This window comes from Aspergillus uvarum (genome assembly GCF_003184745.1).
Source record: "Aspergillus uvarum CBS 121591 unplaced genomic scaffold BO82scaffold_14, whole genome shotgun sequence".
Taxonomy (NCBI): domain Eukaryota; kingdom Fungi; phylum Ascomycota; class Eurotiomycetes; order Eurotiales; family Aspergillaceae; genus Aspergillus; species Aspergillus uvarum.
The window spans coordinates 412,625-424,471 of NW_020291311.1; the positions used below are offsets into that span (position 1 = coordinate 412,625).

Below are 11,847 nucleotides of genomic sequence, written 5' to 3' on the forward strand. Positions count from 1 at the left end.
CACATATGTACAGTTTTCACTGCTGCCGGATTGCCCCCCGTTTCGGGCGACTTCGTGTTCGCAGCAAGCGGGCTTGCATTGCAGGTGGAGGGATGAGCGTTGTTGAAGGAAGAAGTATACTAGTTAGGGCTAGGGATGAGGAGGCGCAAACCTAGGGAGGGAAAAGAGGGAGGTAGAGGGCATGGTGTTCGTGGCCCGAATCACCTTCTCATTCCGCCCTCCTCTCCTGTATCTTTTACACATACACTGGCTCCTCCCTGCTCCACCCCCCTCTTGCTTTCTGCGGGTGTGGATTTGTTGCTAACGTGATCAACCGAAACGACACCACCACCATCACAACCACAACAACAAATTCGTGGACTGAAATCCTCAATTCGGGTTTACTGCCAACCACCCCCCCCCACGGCCCAACCCAAAAACCAATAATGCAACCAGACAAACAATCTATTTCCTTCCATCATCTAGGTGATACATCCGATACTGTACATCCAAGGAAATCACCGCTCCGCCATCTCCCTCAACTCTCCCGCCAACCGCAACAAGTAAAACCGCGCCATGTCAGCCGGGACGCCGTCGAACGAGCGCGCGATCTTCTGCACGTCGGCCCTGGCCTTCTCGTAGGCCTGCAGATCCCGGTTCCCGTAGACGTCCCGCCCGGCCGCATAGCCGCGGCTCAGGTTGCGGAAGAAGACGTTCACGGCCACGCTGACCTGGTCCTTCGCGGGGCTGGCCGTGTGCAGCCACAGCGGGGGCAGGAAGAGGATGTCGCCTGCGCGGAGTTGCGCTTCGTGCGGGGAGGTGTGTGGGATCGCGGCGATTGCGTTGCCGTCGCTCTGGAAGACGTTGAGGGTCGAGCTGGAGGCGCCGGCCGGGACCTGGAGGTACTGGACGTCGCTGGGCGGGTAGAGGATCAGTCGCTTGTCGCCGCGGACTTGGCAGAGGACGTTCGCCATGACCTGTTTTTGGCTTGGTGGTTAGTCATCTTTGTTTGGGGAGCATTGGGCCTTCGTTTCTCTCTTCTACCAAGACCGAAGAGAAGTACAAACTTACGTCGTAATGAAGCCACAATGTGACGGGCCCTGAGATCCGCAGCGGGGAACTATGCGCGTTCTCCGAAACAACCGAGAAGGCGTCGGGCAGGCGAAAATCCTCCTTCAGTCCCGCAAAGTCCACGGCCAGGTTGGCGGGCAGTTTCGTGGGCTGGTCCGCCGAGATGCTGCGCAGGTATTGGCGCCCCCCCGCATGCACCTCGTCCAGGAACGTGCCAAACTCTTTGGTCGTGTAGGCGAAGTTCTTCGTCTGGAAACTCATGTGCTCGGACTCAGCCTCATGCACGACAACCTAATTTTACCGGGGGTTTTAGTTTGAGTTCAACTTGTACTAGCTGAAGGCGTGAAGGTTCAGGTACAGTACATACCTTCCGGTCTCTGCCCACCGCGTTTGCTAGATATTCCTTGGTCCAGAGGTGAGTGCACGGCCCGATATCCGATCCTTCTATGATGACGGGCTTTCCCTCGGCGAGGATCTGTTGGAATTGGGCAGCGGTTTGGATCTGGACGCGAGGAATGGGCGTTACATCCTTTGTTGTGGTTGTAGTGTCGAAGTTGGCATTGGACGAGGTCGTCGGCAGTCCCTCTACTTTTGGAGGCGTAACTGTCTCAGGGACCAATGTCCATTCGTTGCCAATGCTCGAGTCGGCGCGCTTCAACAGCCAGGTGCCCTCCGTCCAGAATGTTCCGAAAGAGAAGCAAACAGCACCGCCGCCTAGCAGGAGGACCCGATCCCCGTCTACTGCATAAGAGGCATGACCCACTAGTAGAGGCCTGGGTGCTCCGCAGTCTCTTCCCAGTCCTATAGTAGACAGAATGTTGGGGCTCGACGACGAAGGAGACCCGCTGCGAAGCTGGGTGGCGAGCTCCTTGAGATTGAGAAGTAACAGCTCCTGATGAGCAGGTACATTCTGACGAGGAATGCTGCCACCAGCAATCACTAGTCCCCACGAAGTCTGGCTGGCGGTCGCACCGAAGCGGCTGAGGCTACCGGCAAGGGGCGAGAGCTCTCGAATTTCTTTGGTTTGATCCTTGACCTCCAGGCAGAAGGACCGTTCGCCACGGCGGTGCAATGTCCAGGTCCAGAAGTCTTCCAGGATGACCCCATCCTCACTCATCCCGCCGAATAAGACGCCGGAGGCGTTGTCGATGTTTGCTAGGCAAGCGCCGAATCGAGCCCCGGGGTTTCCGCCGCTGATCTCAACTGGTAGCCATCCGTCCCCGTTGTTGCTCCACACCAACCAGGTATTAAGGGTAGTGCCATCGCTAGTCTTCCCACCGTATACGAGGACATGGTCCGAGTCGAACGCCACTCGCGTCGCACTGTGTCTGAACCTCGCCGTCGGGAGACTGTCGGTCGGGCGCCACTGATCACCTTGTCTTACCCAGCAATCTTGAAACCCTGCGGCTGGCGAAGCTCGACCTCCGACAAGCAAACAATCGCTACCAGAGAGGTGGGTGATTGTGTGACACATTCGGGCAGAGACGTCACGCGGAGGGAACGGCCAATGAGGCTTCACAGCATCCTTGGATTTGGAGTACAGATCGGTAGTTGCCAATCGCGTCTGCCGTCCTAGTCCAGCGTGGTACCCAATAGTGCTGTCTTCGTCTGCAATAAGCGCCCCAAACCTTCTTTGTCCGACTCCTGCAGTGTGGACTAGTTCGAACTCGTTCGATACGTTGGCCGCAGAGGCGGAAAGTTCGGTCTGTTCAGTGGTCGGCACCAAGAATCCATCCTGGGTCGAGGCGATTAAGAGGAAATAGTGGGATGAGAAGAGCGCGAACTCCTCCCACTCGTCAAACGGTTCGACCTCGTCCAGAGAACGCCGCAGCGACTTGCTCACGAAACTGTCATCTGACCAGATATCCCAGAGACTCCTTGCGTGTGCATGCTGCCACCCGGCATTCTTGAACCGCTGCTCTTGTTCGTTTAATGAAGGATATTCGTGGATCGAGAAGAGAGGCGCGCCGAGCTTCTTGAAGTGTTTCATCATGGTTGACGCGAAAGGATGGTCTGGTCCGTCGGGGAAGAACTGCTCCAGTATGCAGAATCGGGCATCTTTCAAACTTGGCGTCAGCAACTAGACGCAATCTTTCCAGAGGGGCTCAGTCGGTTTGCCTAACCATTGTTCAGCTGCGCAGCCCATTTTAAAACTTCATTGGCAGACTTGACGTCCATGTACGTCAAAGAGACCTCCGCGAGGAAAAGAACCGAGCACTCGGCCGGAAGGACCTCTTTGCGCAGGACATCGTCCAGCTTCTTCAAGTTCTTCAGATCACAGCCGATGGCAATGTAATGCTCGCTCTGGATCTGGATCGCACTCTCATCCGGCAGGAACTCTACATTTTCGAGGAGCTGCGTGATCTCCTCGGTCCTCCTAATGGCCGTTTTCTTATTGAGCATGAGCTTCTCGTAATCGATATCCACGAACCGCGTATCTTTACAAAGGGACTTTTCGGTGTTGAGGAGAATGAACGGTAGAGGATCACTACGACACCCCGACTTAGTATACCGATTCCAGCACGTCGGGCAGTTTCCTTCGACTACGACTCACAATCCACATCCCAGGTTCAGGACGAATTTCGGCTTGCCAGAGGGTTCCGCCATGAATTTGCGCACTGTCTCGGCCATTGCGTGCATACGGAGCCAATAGCCACGGTTGATCAACGGCGACCGGCGCTGAGGCTTCTTCACGAAATACCGGAAGTAATGCGGTTTAGGGTAGTAGAGCATCTCGACACTGCGTTTCGACACGATACTGCTATTGTTGGTCTAAAAGAGTCAGGCTCGGAATCTATAGCATAGACGGAATACATTGGTGGACAATGTAGATCGTGGCCAACTATCGGCGCTGGCGCATAGTAGCAACCCCGCGACGGAATGGATAGAACTTACTCCCATGACCAGATCGGCCTCTTTCTCGGCCTTGGAGAGAACTGGCGCCATCACAGGCTTCTTGGTAGAAGCCGCCGCAGGGCTAGCTTCCTTCTTCGCCGTCATCATAGGCGATTGTTGGGGGTTCTGCAAGACACCGAAAGAAAATGATCGAAGAGAAGAAAGCGGGATGGAATAATATTTCAGACTAGTCTCCGTACGTACTGTAATTAATCGGAGCGGCGGCGGGCGATCAAGGTGTGGCCCGAGCGTCAGGTGCTCGCTTGCCGCGCCTGACGCAAACCGCGGCAAAGACGAACGAACGGCTGTTCTCCGATCCCTCATCCAACCAGTCCGCTACTCATCCACCCCTCACTATTATTGTCAATTTGCAATCGCTTTTCTGCTTGGCTCTCATCGATCGTCAAAGTCTATCTTGCGTCTTTACCACCAGCACCCACGAGATATGCAAGGCGAACATCACCAGCTGTGACGGAAGCGGTCCTAGGACGGGATCTGTTTAGCCCCTCCATTCAGCAACACTGAAGCTTGTCTAAGCCCCGCAGTTGCCTCAGTTCAAATCGAGTGTCTTGCATCGCTGGTTTCTCCGGTCGCCTTACATAGCCGACAATTCATACGATTATAGATTTGTTGCGCGGGGTGGGACACGGTCGATCACAGCGATCGGCACAGACAAGATGGCGATGAATTTCGTGACGTTCAACCAGGACTATAGTTATCTGGCCGTCGGTAAGAGCCCCTCGGATTATACCCCAGCTTGACCCATGGAATATCTCTTGACACTTATCAGCGACTTCCAAGGGATTTCGTATCTTCACCACGGATCCTTTCGCAAAAAGCTATGAGACGAAGGAAGGGAACATTGCTATTATTGAGATGCTTTTCTCGACATCCCTGGTTGCGCTGATCTTGTCACCACGTCGCCTTCAAATAACTAATACCAAGGTTCGTACGACAGCCTTGTGCACATTTGTTGGGTTTCGCAAGGTTGATGTACCTTGAAGAGATACTCGCTTTGTCTGCTACCTTGCGCGCATGACGTATTTGGCTAACACCTTCTTTCTCGGTCCCACCTATAGCGCCAGTCGACGATATGCGAGTTGACATTTCCTACCACCGTGCTCGCGGTCAAGCTGAATCGCAAACGACTTGTCATAGTTCTGGAGGATCAGATCTACCTCTATGATATTCAGACGATGAAGCTATTGTATACCATTGAGACTTCCCCGAACCCAAATGGTAAGACAACGCTCGTCGCTGCGCATTCCTTATGTGTGGTCTAATCTTACTTAGCAATCTGCGCCCTATCTCCCTCCTCTGACAATTGCTACCTCGCGTATCCTCTTCCACAGAAGGCGCCACCCTCGTCATTCACTCCCCCTTCTCATGCGCCCCCCGGCACAACACATGTTTCACCTACGAGTGGTGAAGTTCTGATTTTCGACACCTTGAAGCTGGAAGCTATTAACGTTATCGAAGCGCATCGATCTCCACTGGCATGTATCACACTTAACAGCGATGGTACACTGATCGCCACCGCCTCCGACAAAGGAACTATCATTCGAGTGTTTTCCGTCCCTGACGGTCACAAGCTATATCAGTTCCGGCGTGGATCGATACCGTCTAGGATCTACAGCATGTCGTTCAATACCACCTCAACACTTCTCTGCGTATCTTCCTCTACCGAGACCATCCATCTGTTCAAATTGAGCCAGCAGTCTCAGTCACCACACACCACTCCGTCATTGTCTTCGCCCACTGCTGCGGACAGGAGATATAGTCAGAGCTCCTTTGGCCAATCCTCGGACCCGGACGATGCTGGCGGAGAGTCGGGCTCTTCTGAGCTTGCTTCCAGGAAGCACAATGGAACCTTAATGGGGATCATCCGGCGCACCTCACAAAATGTCGGCAGCTCATTTGCTGCGAAGGTTGGCGGGTATCTTCCCAAGGGTGTCAGCGAGATGTGGGAGCCCGCTCGTGACTTCGCGTGGATCAAACTGCCCAAATCCAACCAGGGCCCCGGCACCAACGGCAACACTGGTCCGCTCCGCAGTGTCGTTGCAATGAGCACCAACACGCCTCAGGTGATGGTTGTGACCAGTGACGGAAACTTCTACGTCTTCAGCATCGACCTCTCGAAAGGTGGTGAGGGAACGTTGACCAAGCAATACTCGTAAGTTTTGTCCTGTTTTCGTCCACAAGCTGGAGTCCATACTAAACATGCAAACCACGCAGTGTTCTCGACGCGAATGACCGATTGGGATACTCAGTCATGGATTATTGAATTTGTCTTAGATACCATTCATTTCGATTCTTGCTCTTCTTTGCCTTTCTTCGCTAAATCAAGTCAGTCGTTTAATGAGCCAGTCGCATTTTTTTTCTTTCTTTGAGCGTCTGCATTTCAACTTTTGTGTCTGTCCCAACATCAAGCCCGTCTGCGTGTGCAAGTCACTATCTCTTCGCTCCGTCTCTTCTTGCGTCTTCTTTTCAGGTACTTAATTAGGTTCCCTTTGTCCAGACTTCCGAGGATTTTATCATATATGTGACTTATAATTCACCTGTGGTTGTGGCTGTGGCTGTTGTGTACTGTACTTCGAACTGCGCTGCAGAGTACGCTCCTCTTTTCTGGTGAATTGAGGCTTATGAAGGGGTTGTTTGGTGTGTATGTATCCGGTAATTGTAGTTTATGTTCCTTTTTGGCTCTTCCCATCTCCCCACTCTCTCGGCTCTCGGTGTGTTCATTGTCTGCCTGATTGAAACATCATCTTTCATAAATCGCTCCTCACTCAGGCCGGATCATGATTAACCACGGGTTGAGGGAGCTTCAGAGGTACCACCAGCCTTCGGAGATCTAATAGTGACCACCGATCCTGCTCCTACTGGGGTAAGCGCTGTAGTAAAACAGATAGCAGATACCGTTGGGACAGGGAGAGTACTCCTGAGATTCAACAAAACTAATCATATTCAAGAGTCACGCGAATTGCCCGGAAATGTTGTAAGCTAGATTAAACCGAAAACTAAACCCCACTTTTAGTACAAATGATTAAGCAAAGGCACGCATGAAGCAAGGAGACTACAGATCCTGGACGAGATGCAGGTGGCTGCTGCTCTGCTGAGAAGCTCAGAGCTGTCGACTCTTCTTGTGGTAGTAGTGCTCTCGGAAGTCTGGGGCTCGTGGGCATCAACGGGCTTCTTTGTGGTCTGTAGCTTCGGTGTACATTGTTTACCTGGGATCTCTTGAGTCTGAACAGTAGAGTCCTCCCTGGATCGTTGAATCACAGGCGCTCAGAAGGATGAGACATCTGAGGTCTATGAGGTTTTCGAGGCTGCTGGGAATCATTGGATTGCTTTGTGGTCTGCAGCTTCTGTGTGCCTTGATTCCCCTGGAACTCCTGAGCTTAGAGAGTATGGTCCTCCCTGGATCGTTGGGCCCCTAGGATGAAACATGAATTAGATGCCCTAATTGTGGTTTTATAACGCTGACACAACGATCCAGCTCACAGGACTTGATTATCTCTTCTGCAGATACGGGCATCAGACGACGACTCGATCTCATGAGGCATTTGCGCCTTTGACACCAATGCTTCGAGAAACGAATCATCGGCGTGGCAGAGAGTCGACCGAATACAAGGATTCAGGCTGCGGATGCAGCAAGCATTGCAGAGGCTCTGGATATGACGCTTCTTGGCCTCCTCCTCGTGACGTTTCTTGGCTTCCTCGTCGCGTTTTCTAGTGCGACGACCCATGGTTGTAAAGGCCAGCAATAATGATTATCAACAGGGCTGTGAACAGGAGAAGATGAGGGAGTGGGCTTATATGTATCAGCTTTGTCCCTCCAGTAGGTAGGATCCCCGCAGCTTCCTGCAGTGTAACATGCGCCAAAGTTCGGGTGTAGACTTAAGGTCGCATGACGAGATGGTGACTACGCCCTGGACGACAAACAGTGCTTGTCTTCATGGTGCCAATCCGTGGAACTGTACTTTTGACGACCAACAAGAGATTGACTTGGGGAGGAGAAGCAAGAACTGTGGGCAATGTTTCGAAGCGTGGGACTCATCTCAAGTTCCGATTTGAGAGGCGTTCTCATCCAGGAATGACCGGAAGTGATATAATCAGTGTTGTTTCTGCGAATTATGTGTTCCGGGAGCTCGGATATGCTGTCCGATCCATAACTGGACAGGAAGACATGGCTCATACAAACGAGGCGGTTGTAAACTCCTAGACCGCTCAACTGAGAAGCTGTTCTTCGGGTGAAAATGCCTCAAAAGTGCCTCTTCGTCTGCTTTCCAGCTGCAATCAATAGGTCTCAGGTGATTCACATTGGTGATATAAATGATTGGGATATTAAATGTATCGCTGGCACTAGTGCAGTATAGCTATGAGAATGATTTCAATTGTGCTAGTAATATCTAAGCACACGAAATAATCGTAGAGGAATTCACCCTACAGTATCTCCAGGCAGGAGTAGGGGATAAATTGAGGGGTGTTGCTCGTAATGATGCTGACATACATGAATTGTTTCATTCTTCTATTAGAGTCGAAGGCTTGGCGGCGCGGCCTTACATAAGCAGCCTAGCTCCACAGGAGCGCAACGCCCGCCCGAGCGGCGAGGAACTGAGAGAGCTTCCTTTGCTTCCCCATCAACAAGCTTATGATTCAACCCCCCTCGTCATCGCCTGCTCTGTGAAGGTTTATTCTGTTCGACCTGTCCCACTTCGGATATCTCTGTCAGAGCATCTTTTCACGCTCTAGTCTCCCTCCACCTCCGATACCACGCAGTCCTACTCGCCATATAATCGTCAGCAATGGCGCAAGATGGCGAGCGGTCAGCTCCCGCCGACAAGGGCAAGGGCAAGGTTGACGATGTGAAAGATTTGACCGGAGGAAAGAAGGCACAGACCGGCGAGAAGCCTCAAGCCGACGGAAAGAAGAAGGATGAAGAGCCCCAGGAAGGTAGGCGATACATTGAGCCCGTGGCATGGGCGGAAACATCCCGACCCGACGCCGCTTCTGGCACCAGCTATCCCAGCTTGCTGTGACAGTGCTAATCAAACGATGCAGAGGAGCTCAATGAAGAAGATCAGCAATTGAAGAACGAGCTGGAGATGCTCGTGGAAAGATTAAAGGTATGGTCACAGCAGCTGTTGCTACAGGCCCCGATCGATGACGTTAACGCTCCGCCTTCCTGCCTAGGAGCCGGATACATCCCTCTACAGCCCTGCCTTGGATGCGATCAAGAATTTCATAAAGACTTCGACATCTTCAATGACCGCTGTCCCTAAGCCCCTGAAATTTCTCCGGCCTCACTACGATGACCTAACGGCGCTTTATGACAAGTGGCCGGCTAGCCCGGTTAAGGTGCGTCTTCTGTTGTACGATGGCACCGATTGGAGCGACAATCTGACCTTATCACAACTAGGACGCCTTGGCCGACATGCTATCAGTTCTTGGAATGACATACGGAGATGAGGAGAAGCTGGAGACCCTGAAGTACCGCCTGCTGACCAAGTCGGAGGATCTTGGCTCATGGGGTCATGAATACATCAGACACCTGGCCTTGGAGATCGGCCAAGAATATCAGAACAGGCTAAACGCTGAGAAGGATGTACAAGATCTGATCGACCTTGCTCTTTCTCTTGTTCCGTACTTCTTGAAGCACAACGCTGAAGCCGATGCCGTCGACTTGCTGAGTGAGCTCGAGATCATCGAGGAAATCCCTCGCTTCGTGGACGACAACACATACGCCCGAGTCTGCCTGTACATGGTTAGCATGGTTAACCTCCTAACGTACCCAGAAGACCAACAATTCCTCCGCACTGCCCACGAGATCTACGTCACCTACAAGGAGCTCACCAAGGCCATCGTTCTTGCTATTCGCCTAAACGACACTGAGCTGATCAAAAGCGACTTGAACGCCACCTCGGACGATTCTATCAAGAAGCAGATGGCCTTCCTCGTTTCCCGACAACAAATATGGCTCGATCTCCCGGAATATGAAGAGGATCAGTTGTTCATGGACTGCCTCAACAATACCTCGATCCCCAAGCACTTCAAGTCTCTTGGCAAGGAGCTCAACATTTTGGATCCCAAGATGCCCGAAGATATCTACAAGACTCACTTGGAAAGCTCGCGTGGTGCTGGCCTCACCAACGTCGATTCCGCTAGACACAACCTCGCCAGCGCTTTTGTGAACTCGTTCGCTAATGCTGGATTCGGAAACGATAAGATGATGCTGGTCGAGGGTGACAAGGGTCCTTGGGTGTGGAAGACGAAGGATGACGGCATGCTGTCGACCACTGCTTCTCTGGGAATGCTCATGCACAGAGATGTCGAGATCGGCCTGGATAAGATCGACAAATACACGTACGCCTCGGAAGATCAGATCAAGGCGGGTGCTTTGTTGTCCATCGGTATCCTGAACTCTGGTGTCCGGATCGATTCTGACCCTGCCCTGGCTCTCCTGAGCGACCCCGAGAATCTGGAAGCCAAGAGCGTGCCCATGCGGGTCGCATCGATCATGGGTCTTGGTCTGGCCTATGCCGGCTCCAACAAGGAGGAGCTGTTGGAGGCTCTTCTTCCGATCGTCGAAGACAGTGCCCTGGATATGCAGCTCTCTGCCATGGCGGCTGTCTCTCTGGGTCTCATCTTCGTTGGCTCTTCCAATCATCAAGTCAGTGAGGCAATTGCCTCGACCTTGATGGACGAGGAGAGACAGAAGCACCTGAAGGACAAGTGGACCCGTTTCATGGCGCTTGGTCTCGCCCTTCTGTACTTCGGTCGTCAAGAAGAGGTTGACGTTGTTCTTGACATTCTCAAGGCCGTGGACCACCCCATGGCTAAGCCCACCTCTGTACTTGCCTCGGTCTGCGCCTGGGCAGGCACTGGCACAGTCCTGAAGCTCCAGGAGCTCCTCCACATCTGCAATGACATCATCGAGGAGACCGACGAGAAGAAGGGTGACGAGCTCGTCCAGTCATATGCTGTCCTTGGCTTGTCGCTCATCGCCATGGGCGAGGAAGTTGGCCAGGATATGATTCTCCGACAGTTCGGTCATCTCATGCACTACGGTGCCAGCAACATCCGCAAGGCTGTACCGCTCGCTATGGGCCTGATCACCCCTAGCAACCCCCAAATGAAGGTCTACGATACTCTTTCGAGATACAGTCACGACACCGACAACGACGTTGCTATCAACGCCATCTTCGCCATGGGTCTGTGTGGTGCCGGTACCAACAACGCTCGTTTGGCCCAGTTGCTCCGTCAGCTGGCTAGCTATTACCACCGTGACCAGAACTCTTTGTTCATGGTTCGCATCGCGCAGGGTCTTTTGCATATGGGCAAGGGCACCATGACCCTGAATCCCTTCCACACCGACCGACAGGTCCTGTCGCGTGTATCAGCTGCCGGTCTGCTCACCGTCCTCGTGTCCTTGATTGACGCCAAGCAATTCATCCTCGCCGAACACCATTACCTCCTCTACTTCCTCATCACCGCCATGTACCCTCGCTTCCTCGTCACACTCGATGAAGACTTGCAGCCTCTGACTGTGAATGTCCGGGTCGGTCAGGCCGTGGATGTTGTCGGCCAGGCCGGTCGCCCGAAGACGATCACTGGCTGGCAGACGCAGAGCACGCCCGTTCTCTTGGCCTATGGTGAGCGGGCCGAACTCGAAGACGAGCAATACATCCCTCTCAGCAGCACTCTGGAGGGTTTGGTAATCTTGCGCAAGGTAAATATCCCGATACACCATGAACTGAAGTTCTCCTGCTAACTTGGAATGCAGAACCCCAACTGGGAGGCGGAGACTTCCGCATAAATGAGACGAGAACTGAACATGAAACTTTGCGAGCTTGAATGAGCGCCGGGAAATCACAGCTTTGGGATTCTTGGACTTAATGTATT

The 11,847-nt window shown here is 52.8% G+C and overlaps 3 protein-coding genes across 3 annotated transcripts; 2 read left to right on the forward strand and 1 right to left on the reverse strand.

The window, feature by feature from the left end:
- Window positions 1–67: 67 nt before the first annotated feature.
- Window positions 68–4,053, reverse strand: BO82DRAFT_305951 (tRNA methyltransferase PPM2; the record flags this gene model as incomplete). The annotated part of the gene is made up of 6 exons (XM_025632237.1): window positions 68–956; window positions 1,051–1,341; window positions 1,418–3,108; window positions 3,174–3,538; window positions 3,605–3,822; window positions 3,946–4,053. The coding sequence occupies 6 exons, from the start codon at window positions 4,051–4,053 to the stop codon at window positions 498–500; spliced, it is 3,132 nt and encodes a 1,043-aa protein (XP_025494060.1). The 3' UTR covers window positions 68–497.
- A 229-nt stretch (window positions 4,054–4,282) lies between these two features.
- BO82DRAFT_390637 (phosphoinositide binding protein ATG18) lies at window positions 4,283–6,717 on the forward strand. The gene is made up of 5 exons (XM_025638527.1): window positions 4,283–4,674; window positions 4,736–4,890; window positions 5,025–5,184; window positions 5,239–6,118; window positions 6,181–6,717. The coding sequence occupies exons 1-5, from the start codon at window positions 4,623–4,625 to the stop codon at window positions 6,227–6,229; spliced, it is 1,296 nt and encodes a 431-aa protein (XP_025494061.1). The 5' UTR covers window positions 4,283–4,622; the 3' UTR covers window positions 6,230–6,717.
- Window positions 6,718–8,750: 2,033 nt separating this feature from the next.
- BO82DRAFT_278852 (proteasome regulatory particle base subunit RPN1) lies at window positions 8,751–11,761 on the forward strand (the record flags this gene model as incomplete). The annotated part of the gene is made up of 5 exons (XM_025631240.1): window positions 8,751–8,918; window positions 9,009–9,071; window positions 9,139–9,303; window positions 9,365–11,674; window positions 11,729–11,761. 5 exons carry the CDS (start codon window positions 8,751–8,753, stop codon window positions 11,759–11,761), a joined length of 2,739 nt encoding a protein of 912 aa, XP_025494062.1.
- Window positions 11,762–11,847: the final 86 nt, after the last annotated feature.